General features: G+C 41.3%; 1 protein-coding gene across 1 annotated transcript in view; it reads left to right on the plus strand.

The window, feature by feature from the left end:
• Positions 1-9,957, plus strand: part of LOC121305238 (apoptotic chromatin condensation inducer in the nucleus-like) — a 65,331-nt gene extending 55,374 nt beyond the window's left edge. The window contains exons 14-18 of the mRNA XM_041236786.1: positions 2,008-2,115; positions 3,236-3,343; positions 4,017-4,392; positions 7,976-8,076; positions 8,415-9,957. Of these exons, the coding sequence (XP_041092720.1) occupies positions 2,008-2,115; positions 3,236-3,343; positions 4,017-4,392; positions 7,976-8,076; positions 8,415-8,705 (984 nt within the window). The 3' untranslated portion in view covers positions 8,706-9,957. The remainder of the gene's footprint in view (positions 1-2,007; positions 2,116-3,235; positions 3,344-4,016; positions 4,393-7,975; positions 8,077-8,414) is intronic.
• Positions 9,958-16,492: the final 6,535 nt, after the last annotated feature.

A 16,492-nucleotide genomic window follows, 5' to 3' on the forward strand; every position in this document is an offset into this window, starting at 1 on the left:
TGTCTCGGTACTGTCCTGGTGGACATTTTTACAATTTGTAGCTGCTACTGTAAAAAATCATTTTTATTGGAAGAGCATCAACTACAGCCAAGTAACCCCTGGTCCTGGGGGAGCATCCCACTGAAAAATGCTTGGTCCTGAAAGGGTTATTGTTATAGCCCTGTTTACTTATACTGGGTTTCTCGTGGTAACGCGCAAGGTGGTCTTTGCCAAGCTTTGTAGCATGCCAGTTGGTTTGCAATATTGCCTTGCAACATCTTCGATATTCCTACCCATTAGGTAATGGTTACATTTTGTACTTGAAAGGGAACATTAGGTTATTATAACCCTGGTTCCCTGAAATAGAAATGTAACCTTTAACCTTCAAGGTCGCTACATCCATGATTGCAGCAGTCTTGAAGGAAAAATTTATGATACTTGTCAGTGGTCATTTATGCCCTTGGGGGGGCGGGCATGACTAAGTCATAAGCACTACGTGCAGCTTTGGTATATCTGTTCAGGTTAGACGGTGTTTAAAGGATAAATACCCATGAGGTAATTGTTACATTACATTTTCGATTAGTTTTGAAGTATGTGGCACTTACAAGGTAGTAGGCTGCACCAATGTCAGTGAGGCGCATTGGCATGTTTTTGCATTGTTTAAGTGTGTGCCAGACTAGTAGCGGTCTGCTAGTAGTTTGTGATAAAGCTCCTTCTTTGCACTAATGTAGTACTTCAGCACTGCTCGCAGCAAGACAAGATCAGCAAGAAAAATTTACTTTTGGATCATCAAGGCTCCTGCAATACAAGGCTGGCTGTAAAAAGAATTGGTGTTTGCTAAGAAAATCGAGGAATACTCTGACGCAGAATATTCCTTTCACTTAAATATGCTGATTTCCTCAGCATCGTTGATGTAAAAGTCCTTTTGGAGGGTTTGTCTTTCACGGGGCAGTCTGGAAGCCCGTTGAGGCTATATGAGAGAGACCGACCTCTGCTACGGCATGTCTCCCAAAGGTAGACAAATTCTAAAGTGCCGTTTGTTTAAACTACCCAAGATAGATTGCATCCTAGCTACACCAAAAGTGGCTACATCCTCCAGACCCCCAACATCAGATTACAAAGGTGGAGACATCCCTGAAAAGGAGCTACATGGCTTCAACGTGGTATAAGTGTCAGTAATCGCCAGGTGTATATACTGCAAAATGCCAGCATAAATTATGGAAGCATAAAAGTATATCCAAGATGCAACTTCAAGGTGGTTGTGACGCAAATGACACCAATGGCAAAGGTGTGGCAAGTGCAGTGGCCCCTCGAAGATGGGAGGGGGGGTTAGGTCCGTCAGGGTGTCCTCGGCTCACCTCGCACCAGCGACTCCTGTAGTCTGGCCGGGCGCCTGCAGGCTTCCCTGTTAGCTGCCCTGGGAGCTGCGTTGTCCTCCGACGCTGTAGCTCCTGATGGCTGCATGGTGAGCCTGCAGTGTGTAAAGAAGCGGGCGGTTGACTGCATGCACTTTGGAGGACAGCGTGTGTTTGTCTTCGCCACTCCCGAGTCAGCGCAGGGGTGGTAGCGGTGAGCTGAGCCTATATAATTGGGCATTTCAGATTGGGAGAAAATAACAACAAAAAATAATTGCCAACAACTAAAAAAAAAAAAATAAAAACACCTCTGCAAATGTCTGTGATTCTTTGAGCGCTGGATGCGGAAGCAGCTGTCTCCTTTCCTTGTGTCTGTGGTGCGTGGGGCTACTGTATTGCTCAGATACGCCCTTCTCGTCCAGCCATTAAAGTTTTCTCTGCTTTTTCCGGAGGAAAAAACGACTAGAGACCTGTGCTTAACGTCTTTTTGATGTCGGACAGGAAAGGGAAAATTGTAATGTTGGACTTGGTCCGACATAAGACTGCAAAGGGTTAACATTACTTGGCAGTTTTGGGGAATATCTGATTCTAGGGAATAAGTGTATCCAAACTCGCTCATTGCTGGTTTGTAGTAATCTAACCCCCCTCCCTCGTCTCTGGTGTTATATTCCAGGTCAGACCATTCACACTGGGCCAGTTGAAAGAGCTACTGAACAGAACCGGTACCCTGGTGGATGAAGGATTCTGGATCGATAAGATAAAATCTCACTGCTATGTAACGGTAAGGGGGGGGGGGGGGGGTTACACTTATCAAAATTCTGACTGTATAGAAACTGTGAAGTAGACCTGTGTTTTGGCTAGTTGCCTGTTGAAAAACTAAATGTAGACCTCTGCACCAACAAGCAGTGTTGGGTCTCAGGAGGTGATATTTAAGTGTGCCTATTCAGCAAGTGCATTCGCTGGACAACTTTATCAGCAGTCAGGCCATCACAGCAACAGCTGGATGAGTTGAGCCTGATAAATAAGAGCCTGCTGAGTTTGTCTAAACTAAACAGGCATGCGGTGGGTAGAAACCTGGCTGTGCAGTCAGCTTTGGCTTTCCCAGATGTATGCCCCTATTACACGGGGTCAGACCTTTGGTCCCACAGTGGGCGAGATGCTGCAGCGCTGTCTGCATGCACGGCAATCCATGAAGAAACTGGTGCGCTTGTTTCCAAAAAAAAAAATCCATGATTGCAGCAGGCTTGAAGGCAAAATGATGATGAGATTTGTGATTGTGTGTCAGGCTCATCCGAGCAGCTATTGGTATAGAATATTCAAAGTTCATGGTCTTTTAGAAGATAAAAACACATAAGGTAGTAGTTACATTTCTATTTCGGGAAACCAGGGTTATGGTAATAACTTAGTTGTCTTCCTTGCATTACCTAATTGGTCATCCCTGTAGGGTGGGTTATGTAGGTTGATCAATGAGATCAGGGCTAGAAATAAGACCCCCATTGTAGCACTGTGATTATTCCCTCCCGTGTATGTGTGTGTGTATTATAGATACACAGGGCTATACCAAGACTCCCACTGCATAACAGTTTGATCAGTTCCTGTTTTAACTAACTAAACACACCTGATCCTGTTACCTGTACACACAGACTAATCAAGCACATAGTAAAACCTGGAATGGATGAAACTGCTTTGCAATAGGAGTCTTATTTCCGTCCCTATACCTCGACCATTGGCGTGAATGTTAAATACAACGTGAAGTGATGACCAAGTACCAGGAAGCAACAACAGCAACATTTCCTCCATTGCGTTGTCTTTGAGATCTCTGTATTGAAACATGCAAAGAAGCAGGAGGAGAGGGAGGCGGTGGTGAAAGGTTTCTCTGACTTGTTGCTTGTCCCCCCCAGTATTCTTTGACGGAAGAGGCCGTGGCCACGAGGAATGCGCTGCATGGGGTCAAGTGGCCGCAGTCCAACCCCAAATTCCTTTCGGTGGAATTTTCAGAGCAAGATGAGGTAAACAGACCAACACGAGCGTGTGTATCAGTCTCGGCGTGTGTCATCCATAATTATTAAGCATGCAATAGAGCATGAAATACTAATAATCTAAAATTCAGTGACAAACGGTTTGTTTAGAAACATTAGTCATTGAATTCTGTTCTTTTTAGTATTTGTGTCTATAGGGGATGTTCCTGGTTTTAGATGATGGAAAGCAGGTTTAAGCTGTAGTGCCAAGATGCCCGACAATGTTATTAATGTAGCGGAGACTGTCGTATGTGTGTCCTCTGTCCTGATTTCTACATATATCTGGAGAACCGCTTATCCATGTAACATTAATTGTATGACATGGTAGTCCATTACTGGTAGCCCTGACTCATTGAATGGTAAAGTGACAGTCAACTAATCGCACGTCACGTGACTGAAGCTTGCCGTTTCAGATGAAGGAATGCAGTACATTAATGTATAAACAAGCAGGTACACATTTTAACAAAGCTTTTCTTATAAATTTCAAGCCGTTTTAATATCTACGTAACGTTCACAAAGAGCAACAGACATCCAACGACGTGATTGTGCCCGTTGATTTTGAAGGCTGTACGTTATGGTAGATGACCGCGACTGAAGTTGTGCATCCTTAGCCAAAGCCGAGGCCCTTTGTGTAATTTTGTATTTATTAAACTCCCTTTTACAGCTCAACTTCCACAAAGGCCTGGTGGCAGACCCCGGGCCAGCAGAGGGCCCCAGACAGTCGGACAATTCTCTCCATCGCTCTTCCAACGTTGCCCCCCCCTCCTCCGGGCCCCCGCAGACTCACCCCTCGGAAAGGGCCGTGAGGGACCAGTGGGCGGAGAGGGAGCGGGAGATGGAGAGGCGCGAGAGGACCAGGGCGGAGAGGGAGTGGGACAGGGACAAGGTGCGGGATTACAACAGCAAGCACCATGGGGGCGCTAGGGGGCCACACGCAGGATCCGAGGGGCCAGGGAGAGTCGGCCACAGGTCCAGGTCTCGATCCCGGGACAGGAGGCGCAAAGAGCGAGCCAAGTCCAAAGAGAAGACGGCAGACAAAGGTAGAGAGAGAGAGAGGTCATCCATACTGACAAACTGAATTGTGCAACAGAGAAATACTGCAAGACCTAGTAAATTCAAAGACAGTTGTTTCGACTAGAAGTTCGCATAGTCATTTCAATGTCTTCAGTTAAAATAAACTAGTATAAATTAATATAACAAACATTTTGAATAGAAGTCTTTCTCAATGTCATTGAATTGAAGACATTTGAGAAAGACTTGATAGCCGTTTGCCAATTGTGATTAAAGTTCCCTATCAAGTATGAAGTGTAACCATTACTGTATGGGTGTTCACCTCCTAAAGACCCCAAAACCTTAATAGGTGCTGAGGTCGATGTAAGTGCGGCTTTTTTTGTCTTAGATAGGTTTTTTTTCTGCAGAAATAAGAGCGCAGCTGCTGGGCTCAGCAGCTCTGCGTTGACAGAGATACGTGCTTTGGCTGAGATTGCTTGCAGTATTTGCCACAGAATCCCGTTGCTGTCTTGGCAACTGTTTGCAGCACCATTACGAAGGCTGTTAGGACTCAAGCTATGCAGAGAATAGTCCACTGGTTTTTGACTTGGTGGATGGTCGTGTTTGTGTGCTCTCTTTTTCTTGGCGAGGACGTGCCTGGGTTGCTATTTCTTATTGAACCTCCTCGTGGTGTATTATTTTCCCAGGAAGCTTGATGGTTGTCGATCGAATATATTGGACGGACACACAAACAAAATAAAATCAATACAGCCAGGCCGTTGGGGGAGTTGAAACGCATCAGCTGTCGGTTTTTTCCGCTTAGTTGTGGGCATTATGTTTGAAGTGTAGTAGGGGTGGGGTCTTTTTTTTGGTGTGTCGTGTTGTTCGGGTGGGGGGGGGGTGAGTTTAGCTAGGTGTATGTGGGCTCGGACTTGCTGTTGTGTCGGTAGGGGGTGTTGGGTGAGGGTTGATGGTGCTGACGTGGCATGTGGTGGAGGCCACTGAGATGTGGTAGCTAGTGGGGAATTGGGATTTATTAGGTAGACGAAATGTTATGCACTGGATCCCTGTGGTACCCACTGGTTACCAATCCACTTCCATGGGTACTCCACTGGTTACCTCCTACTGAGGTTTCAGTACTTTGTGTTCTAATCAAGATAGTTTCGACACGAACACAAGGGATCTACGACCATCCAAAAAAAAGACGTTTTATTCTCGCGTCGACGCCCGAGTGTGTCGAGACGCATACGTCTCATGCACGAAACCGCACTCTAACGAAAGTGATAAAACGGTGTCTTAGGCAACGACAGAACCGTTGACAAATAACGTCGTGGTAATGCTTCGACAAAATCCTGAGGTGTCGACCGAAAGAATCAGAACATACACAAACCAAAATGGTATTCGATACATCCACCCGTAGGGAACATGACGAAGAACGCCATTGGGCATGGCTGGCAATACTCTAATGGTAATTGGAATGTGCTCACAATTGGTAATGGCCATGAACTGGTTGGGCCGGGGCAGGGGTCATGTTCGGCCCAAGGTACGACAAGGCTGTCAAAGTAGATCCATTGTGTTTGTGGAGGAGAGTGCCGTACGCATGTGGACGGGCCCCACCTTTTGGACCTGCCGTCTGAAGAGGAAACAGATCATATCAACTTGGATACGCGGAGTCACTGCAGGATCCCTCATGTTAACCACTCCCTAAATCCATGTACATGCATTTCCTTGAAAACCTACTGCATTCAGTTTGAGAATTAATCTTTTATGCAGGACTTTGTCAAAAGTTTTCTGGAAATCTAAATAAACCATGTTATGCTTTGCTATACCAGAATCTAAATCATTAATGAGATAATCTAAATCCTTATCGTATCCTTGGCTTACGACTCGGACACCATGTGTTGCCCAATGGTGTGAGGGTCAGACCCCAAGAGGAGATTAGATCATGAAAAGACAAAGATGTAACATTGTGAGGGGGATTAGGTACACGTGCCTAAAAGGAACTTAGGGATGACGAATAGTTAAACTATTTATATGTAGAAAATACGTCCCGAAAAACAGTTTTGGTGTAAGACTTGTTCGATACATTTGGTACCAGTATACGAAACCGTTAATAGGTAACAGTACAACGGAGTGTCAATGTTGCATCCTCAAAAAAATCAAGCAAGTTAGTTAGACATGATCTCCCTTTCCTAAAGACCATGCGGACTGTCTCCCAGGATACTGTTGCCATATAGGTAATTTTCCATTTTGGATCTTATAGTTTACATAAGTTTGCATATAATAGAAGTCAGGCTTATTGGTCTGTAGTTATCTGGTTTGGTTTTGTCTCCTTTTTTTTGGATCTGTGTCATGTTAGCAATTCTCCAATCTGTCGGTACAACCCCTGTCTGCTCTGACGTTTGTAAATAACGTCTTTCATTTCTTTGAGTACTATTGGGAGGATCTCATCCGACCCAGGGGATATGTTTATTTTAAGAGCTCCTAGTCCCTTTAACACTTATGCCTCATTACAATAGTTATTTAAAACCGGATAGGGACATATGGGTCATGTTGTCTGTATCCTCCTTTTGTAAAAACTTGTGAAAAGTAATTATTTAATATATTTGCAATTTTTTTTTCTCTTCATCTATGATGTTGCTATTTGTATCTCTTAGACATTTTACTTCCTCCTTGAATGTTCTTTTGCTGTTATAATATTGGAAAACCTTTTTGGAATTGGTTTAGCCCCCTTGGCAATGTTCATTTCTCTCTTGGTCTTTCTAACTTCCTTTTTGACTAGCGCTTGCAGTTTCAAGTATGATGTGAGCCTCATTTGGTAGAGATTCGGGAGAGCAGAGAGATCTCTTTGCCTCTCGGGGTAATCAACCCACTGTCCCCTCTGGTTCTGTATAATAGGAGACGGGGAGCCAACTTGCCCCCTCCAAGAATCTCACTGCCCATTTCTTCAGGGGCATGGTAACTTCATGGGCTTTATTCCAGGGTGCATCTGTCACACGTGGCCGTGGGCTTAATCCCATTCCCATTTGTCATTCTTTCTATAGCGAACTTGTGCCGCAAGTGGACCTTCTGCACTAAAACGCTGGGAAACGAAACGAGTTGTTAAGGTACATTCCCTGTCGAAGCGCCTTTGGGAAAGTGGACATGGTTGGGGAAGTTCTCCCATCCATTTTTAGACCTAGTACTGTTTCTTGTGGAGATGTCTTACGTGCAGACACTCAAAGGTTTTTGATGCTTAGCCTTGTAGCATTCCAGTTGGTGTGCAATATTGCCTTGTGACAGCTTTGGTATTCCTACCCATTAGGTAATGGTTACATTTCATACGTGATAGGGAACATTAAGTTATTGTCATAACCATGGTTCCCTGAAATAGAAATGTAACCATTAACCTTAAAGGTCGTGCAATATTGCGTGACAGCTTTGATTCATACCCATTAGCAGTCTTGAAGGAAAAAGGATGACTTTTGTGCCCTTGGGGGCGGGCAAGACTGTGTCGCAGGGACTGTCGTGCAGCTTTGATATCTTCAGGTTTTCACGGTCTTTAGAGTAAACACCCATCAGGTAATGGTTGCGTTTCTATTTCAGGGAACCAGGGTTATGATAATAACCTAATGTTTTTCTTCTTTATTTTAGAAAAAGCCCCAGAGGAGCCTCCAGCTAAACTCCTGGACGACCTCTTCTGCAAAACCAAAGCGGCGCCCTGCATCTACTGGCTCCCTCTAACAGACAAGCAGGTACAAGCAAAACCAGTGTGAAACTAGCCTGAAATCATCACATTGTTTTTTCATCACTCACTATTATAAATGGTTTCCAATCTTCTGGTACTGTTCCAAAATCTTAAGTTAGCTGTGGTGAATCCATAATTAAAAAATCAACTTGGACCCCAGAGTGCTAACTAACTGTAGGCCAATGTTCGTGTTCCCATTTTATCTAAAATTCTAGAATTGGTAGTAGCAAATCAATTAAAATTATTTCTTGCCTTAACCCTTTGCGGTCCTATGTCGGACCTGGTCCAGCATTACAATTTTCATTACAGCATTATAATAAACTAACATTTTCTTTCTTTCCCCAGGTGGTGCTGAAAGAGGAGGAGCGTGCGGAAAGGATGAAAGAGCGAATCAAGCGCCGCAAAGAGCAGGAAGAGGAGGAGAAGAGGAGGGATGAGGAGAGGAGGGAGAGGCTTAAGGAGCGAGAGAAAGAGGTGGCGGAGAGGGAGCGAGTGAGGGAGCTGGAGAAGAGGAGAGAACAAAGGAGAGGGGGAGTGGGAGGAGGAGGGGAGCGGGGTGGAGGGAGAGGGGGCAGCAACAAGGGAACACGAAGCCGGAGTCAGAGCACTCCACCGCCCAGAGACCGAAGGCGCTGAGCACCAAACGGCCATCGAGCAACATTTGACTTTAAGTAAGAGGGAGATGAAAACTAAGGACCCAAAATGTACAACAGTGTAGAGAGAGGATTTTGGTTTGGGTATTTAATTGGGACAGAAATATGACCGCAAACGGCAACAGAGCTGTCTTTTAAACTAGGTGATAAGGATTTGTTTAATTATGCAAGCCTTGTAAATTAGAGGGCAAGAGAGAAACGAGACGAAACAAATATATATTTTTGAAAAATCTGCTAGCCATCAAACAAAACCGTGACTTTTAAAATCAGAGAAACAAGCTATTTAAATAGCATGACCATGATTAAATGAAAATGTGAGTTTCTAAAATGATTTAAAAATGCTGTTGAGCTCCTGGGCTATGTTGGGGAGAGAAACCAGACATGGCTTTAACAAAACAAAACCATGACAATAAAACAAACTATTCAAATTCAAACCATAACTGTATTCAGGTGTCTGTCTTTCTTTAATTGAGTAAAAAGAAGAAACACCAGAACAGCAGCAAAACAAAGCGATCTTCACTAAACAAAACAAGATTAACGTCACCCTAAGTAATCTAAAATATAGCTTTCTCATCCATCCCTGTCATTTAAGAAATAGTTGAAGTCTCTCTCCAAATCTCTTGCTCCATGTGTTTATTTAAGGGAGTTTTCAGAAAAGATGACAAACCTTCAAACTCTGCCAACCCCCTTCTGCTATTCCTAGCCTTCCATTGCATTTATTTAAAATGATCTGTAATATTTGAAGGAATCTTTGCACAGAGCATGTGTCACTATATATCTATCTTGTCATTTTGGAATCTATCTTGCATTAGGTATAACATGATGCTTTAGTGAAAGGATATATATATATATTGACAATTCAGACAATTATGGGTTGTTTTAAATAAGGGATTTGTTTGTTTTTAGTTTGTAATGTCTACAGACAACCCTTGAGAATCGAATAACTCGTTTTGTTTTTTTAAACCGCATTATCTTTGGTTTTGATTTAAAGCTGTAGAAGTTTAAATGTGTTTAAAAAATAAATATATATATATATATAAATATATATAAAATAATCCTGAGGTTTTCCTTTTTTTACTAAATGTTTAACCGATACAATACTGTATTATGAAGATCTCTTAATTTTAATTTCAGTGTCCTCTTGTACAGTATGATCGTGATATACTGTGCTTTAATACTGTGTTGAACATCAATTAATGAATGTGAAATTTGAAATAAATACAAAAGTTAAAATACCAGAGCAGATTTGTACCTTTTTAAAAAATATATAAAATAAATATTTGTTTAGCACTTTCTTCTAATGAAGCAAGTAGTTCTAGCTCTTTGCACGCACTACATTAGATGCATTTCCAGAGAAGACATTTTCTCATATATACATAAACACACACACACACACACACACAGTGGCTCTCAAAAGTATCCACACCCCCCTTGGACTTTTCCACATTTTATTGTGTTACAACATGGAATCAAATGGATTTAATTAGTTTTTGACACTGATCAACACAAAGAGAGTCCATAATGTCAAAGTGAAAAATAAAATCTACAAATTGTTCCAAGTTAATTACAAATACAAAACAGAAAATAATTGATTGCATTAGTATTCACCCCCTTGAGTCAATATAGTAGAGGCCCCTTTGACAGCCATGAGTCTATTTGGATAAGTCTCTACCAGCTTTGCACATCTGGACACTGCAATTTTTGCCCATTCTTCTTTGCAAAATTGTTAAAGCTCTGTCAAGTTGGATGGGGACCTTTTGATGAACAGCAATTTTCAACTCTTTACACATTCTCAATTGGATTGAGGTCCGGGCTTTGACTGACTGGGCCACTCCAGGGCTCTTTGTTTTTAAACCACTCCAGTGTGGCTTTGGCTGTATGATTGGGGTCATTGTCCTGCTGGAAGATGAATCTTCTCCTAAGTCCCAGGTCTCTTGCAGACTTCAGCAGGTTTTCCTCCAGGATTTCTTTGTACTTTGCTGCATCCATTTTGCCCTCTATCTTCCGAAGCTTTCCAGGCCCTGACGCAGAGAAGCATCCCCACGTCACAGTAGGGATGGTGTTCTCCGCATGATGTGCGGTGTTAAGCTTACGCTTAGCGTTGAGGCGAAAAAGCTCAGTCTCCCGCATACCTGCTGGCAAACTCTGGCCGAGATCTGACGTGAGTTTTTTCAACAATGGCTTTCTTTTTGCATTTCTCCCATAAAGGCCAGTTTCGTGAAACACCCGGGCTATTGTTGCAGTATGCAGTGTCTCCCAGCTCAGCCATGGAAAACTAACTCCTTTAGGTTGCCATAGGCCTCTTGGTGGCCTCCCTGACTAGTGCCCTTCTTGCCCAGATACTCAGTTTTTAAGGACGGCCTGTTCTAGACAGATTCACAGTTGTGCCATATTCTGTCCATTTCTTAATAATGGACTTTACTGTGCTCTGAGGGATATTCAATGCCTTGAAAATGTTCTTTTATCCTACCCCTGATTGGTGCTTTTGAAGAACCTTATTCCGGATTTGCCTCTTCTTCATGATGTAGTTTTTGTTAGGAAATGTACTAACCAACTGTGGGACCTCCCAGAGACAGGTGTATTTAACCTGAAATCATGTGAAACACCTTAATTGCACACAGGTGGACTTCATTCAACTATTTATGTGACTTCTAAAGACAATCGGTTGCACCAGAGCTTATTTAGGTGTGTCATAGCAAAGGGGGTGAATACTTACGCAATCAGTTATTTTCTGTTTTATATTTGTAATTATTTTAGAACAATCTGTAGATTTTATTTCTCAGTTTGACATGATGGACTTTTTTTGTGTTGATCAGTGGCAAAAACTCCTAATTAAATCCATTTTGATTCCATGTTGTAACACATAAAATGTGGACCCAACAGGGGGGGGGGGGGGGGGGGGGGGGGGGGGTGAATACTTTTGAGAGCCACTTTGTACCTGCACTCTAAGCATATTAAGCCACTTTTGCAACTCCAGGTTCCAGGGTCAAATTTATGTATAAAATTATCTTGTACATCCCCAAGGATCCGTGACACAATGTGTTCCATAGTAACCATGACCCTATATGCACTCTCTAAGAAGTTATAAAGCCAGTTTTGCAACTGATTATTGCAGAGATCAGAGGTCACAGGCGAGGAAAATTTTTGATAGATCATACATACATGGTTTCCTATATGTGTTCCATAGTAACCATGCCCATAGCTGTACTCTCAAATTATTTATAAGCAAGTTTTGCATTTGAGTTTTGGCAGAGGGCAGAGGTCACGGACAAGGGGATTTTTTGACAGAACATATATAGGTTCTTATATGTGTTCTATAGTAACCATGACCCTATCTGCACTCTAAGGAGTTAAAAGCTAGGTTTACATTTGACCTTAATGACAGGTTACATTAATTCCCATAGGCCTATACTGCTCTGTGAAGATTCATGAGTCTACAACATTCTGCTTTAGATAAATACTGCAATATACGCAAATATGTGCAAATTGACCATAGCTGAAATTTGATTGACTCAAGGTGCCCATGCTTTTTTAATGTAGCGACTCAAACTTGACAGACAACCTTGCTAAGGCTATATATGCAAAGTTTTGCTTCAATAGGCATAGCGGTTTCTGAAAAGACATTTTAAGTATTTTTGACAACTCCAACGCGGTTTCGAGAAGAATATATTTTTTTTAATTCTCCAAAAAGACCCAAGGGACTTTTTCAGCCTGAAAAAAGAAACAAGGACCAGGGGTCTCAAATGGAGATTAGACAAAGGGGCATTCAGAACAGAAAATAGGAAGCACTTTTTTACACAAAGAATTGTGAGGGTCTGGAATCAACTCCCCAGTAATGTTGTTGAAGCCGACACCCTGGGATCCTTCAAGAAGCTGCTTGATGAGATTTTGGGATCAATAAGCTACTAACAACCAAACGAGCAAGATGGGCCGAATGACCTCCGTTTGTAAATTTTCTTATGTTCTTAACATTCTTGAAAAATCCAATATGGCTGCCAAACCATGTCATCTATGACCTTCTTTTTCGCTTTGACACAACCTCCCAAGGCCTCTACCACCCTACCAAGCTTCATGCAACAGTTTTCATTTTATGCAAGTTTTAAGTTCTCTGCAGAAAGGAAAATATTAATAATTAGAGCTTAGCAACTTTATGGCTTCCAGTACCAAACACTTTAGCAAATAGTGCAGAATGCATACATGGGTTAGTGTACGTGTTCTATGATAACCATGACCCTACCTGCACTCTCTCAAGAGTTATAAACCAGTTTTACATGAGGTCAAAGGTGATGGGCAGTGACATTTTTCGATAGATCATGCATGGTTTGCTATATGTGTTCCATAGTAACCATGGCCCTATATCCACTCTACAAGGAGTTATTAGCCAGTTCTATAAGTTGATGATGTCATCCAACGTGGCCGACATGTTTTTTTTTTTTTATTGTAGCAACTTCCCTTGAACACCCTTTTAAAGACAACTACACTAGGATCATGTGTGCTAATGTTTGGTTCAATCGTTCTAGAGGTTTCAGAGACTTAAGTTTTTGTAAGCCAGTTTTGTATGTTAGAACATAAAGTTTACAAACGAGAGGAGGTCACTTGCTCGTTTGGTTGTTAGCAGCTTATTGAGCCCAGAATCTCCTCAAGCAGCTTCTTGAAGGATCCCAGTGTGTCAGCTTCTATTTAAATATAGCTGATACACGAGTAAATAAATAACTAACAGAACATGTTTTTGAAGTTAATACCATAGTTAGCAAGCTTTGTATCCATCTCTGTCTGGTTTGCAGACTGCTGCATAATCCAGTTTATATCATATTTGTTACGTTGAGTTGAATTTGTTTGAATTTCAGAAAGTTGGAAAACTGACATTTGAATCACCATTTTAGAGAAAGGCGTTCCTTTGAAAAGGGGCGGGACTGACAGTGATGTGAAACAAGCACATGGCAAACCAAGACTACTGAGCAGTGGGTAAGGATGTCAGATTATTCTATTTTTTCCTCCTGTGATGAGGTTTTTAACCAATCACATGCCATGATTTACAATCACTGATTCAGTCATTCATATATATATATATATATATATATATATATATATATATATATATATATATATATATTAAACACATTTAAAATCAGACATAACAGCAGGTCAGAAATTAAAAATAAAGAACAGAAAGCTTTATATTACAGCCTAATAAAAATGAGTGTGCAGTGTCTTTGATATGATATCAAATAACTTTCCCGTTGTATTATATGCTTTCAGAATTATTTTCAGCAAATTGAGAGATCTCGCTAGGAACGAAGGATCGATGAGGGAGGCAGCGCCTGTTCTGTGTCGTTTTTCATCAAGTTGTCAGCTTTAGCTTGGTCAGTTTTGGAAGAAAAAAACAATGTCAGCTGCATGAAAAAACTGCAGTCTAATGCTGGACTGGTTCGATTGTTTCTGGAGAGGGTGGTTAGATTATTTATGAGAGTTTGGGGGAGAGAGATTTGGAAAGGGTTCAAACTGAAATATATCTGATAGCAAGACATCCTACACACAACATATGAACTGCTTGTAAATTACACAAAATTACCCAGAAAACAATAAAAAAAGAGCTATACTTTTAATGTTACAAACTTTGTTGTGTAGTCTTGTGAAGCGTACACAGGATACCACTGGCATCTTGACAATCCATCACTACCACTGTTTGATTTCTTACACTTCTGTACAATGCACTAGTAAGACCTCATCTTGAATATTGTGTTCAGTTCTGGTCACCTCGCTATAAAAAAGATATTGCTGCTCTAGAAAGAGTGCAAAGAAGAGCGACCAGAATTATTCCGGGCTTAAAAGGCATGTCATATGCAGACAGGCTAAAAGAATTGAATCTGTTCAGTCTTGAACAAAGAAGACTACGTGGCGACCTAATTCAAGCATTCAAAATTCTAAAAGGTATTGACAGTGTCGACCCAAGGGACTTTTTCAGCCTGAAAAAAGAAACAAGGACCAGGGGTCACAAATGGAGTTTAGAAAAAGGGGCATTCAGAACAGAAAATAGGAGACACTTTTTTACACAGAGAATCGTGAGGGTCTGGAATCAACTCCCCAGTAATGTTGTTGAAGCTGACACCCTGGGATCCTTCAAGAAGCTGCTTGATGAGATTTTGGGATCAATAAGCTACTAACAACCAAACGAGCAAGATGGGCCGAATGGCCTCCTCTCGTTTGTAAACTTTCTTATGTTCTTATGTTCTTATTACAGATGGCAGCACAGCACGCTATTGCTGAAATGTATGATTTTCGTTGAAGTAAGAATCACTGTGGAAACCCCACATAAGTTATTCATTTTCCAGGAAAGGCCAAAGTGGAATTCACAAAACTTAAGAACAGTTTTAAAGGAATTTTTATTTTATTTTTAAAATTAAGAACTGTATGTAAACACAGGTTAAAACACTACTTTGAAAATAAGAATACACTTCTAACGGTCTCTAACCCAAATGAAGTGAAGTCAATTAACTAATCACTTGATTTTATGAACCTGATTAGCCCCTAAAGCTTTGTGATCAAGGTTCAGTAGCTGGAACTGCATTCGAGTTTGTCAGCTTTTCTGAAGGCAGGCCTGGAACCGGTCTTGCTAAACCGCGCTGGACCCCTGCAGAGTGAAATACTTTTTTTTTGTGGGTTTGTCTGCCTAATTGTTTTCTTCCTGGTTTTATAATATTTACAGATGTTTCTTTACAGAAAATACTACTTAGAAATACTAAAATTCAAATTCACTGACATGTTTTGACTGGAAAGTCTATCTCAATGACAAATATTTCTACTAAATCATTCTCACTGAGAAAGACCTCCAAACGTCTGTCAGTGGATTTATAAACTCAGTTCAACACATCTGGATAACCTCTGTATAAATACACACTTAAAAGAATATGTCAGTCATGCCACTTAAATAATATGCAATAGCAAAACAAATAGAACAGCATACAAACTCTTAAAAAGAAAAAGTAGCAATTAAAACAAAATGCAGTCAGTAAAAGTGCAAAATAATTGCTAGTAAAAGAAACAAACAAATACAGTAAACAAGTTTCTAAACACAACAGGTCTTGCTTTACAAACAGAGGCACAGGATTCCTGTTTGCTTACAGTGTTTGTATTATACAGCACTTCATTTTTACTTGCCAGAATTCTAGTACAGTCTATGAAATGAAGTTCAAACTGCAGTTAAAATGTAATCTAGTCCAGTGAGCAGACTGTGTCACAAAGTATTGTAAACCTCACAGAGCATTTACCGTACAGTGAAGAATATTAACATTTAAATACTGGTACCTTTTAAACGGGTGGAATAAAATACCTGTGGTATACTGTAACTGAACACACAGTGCAACAAAAAACTAGCAGTAAATCAGTCTATTTTTTTGTGCTTTAACATTGACCTGTTTGTTTTAACTAGAGGACTTTTAGCCCCTAACTACTGGGGAAGTCATAAAGGAAATGCTTCCCTTGTACCAAAGTAGGAGATCTCTCAAGTAACACAAGGGATTACTATGGAATGTTCAGTTTGGGGCAAGCCAAGGTTTCAAAATCCATACTCGCCCCTCTTAGTAGCTAAAAAAAAAATCTACTTTAACAGAAGAAAATCTACAAAATCGGAGGATGCCATTCTGCCCCTCAGTGATCGCCTGGTTCCGACGATCTCAAAACTCAAGTTGAGTCTTGACGGATCCCAATGATTCAGTATCAACAACACAGCTGCCACCCCCTCACCACTCTCTGTGAACAAGTGCCTCCTTC

Source organism: Polyodon spathula, chromosome 42 (assembly GCF_017654505.1).
Source record: "Polyodon spathula isolate WHYD16114869_AA chromosome 42, ASM1765450v1, whole genome shotgun sequence".
Taxonomy (NCBI): Eukaryota; Metazoa; Chordata; class Actinopteri; order Acipenseriformes; family Polyodontidae; genus Polyodon; species Polyodon spathula.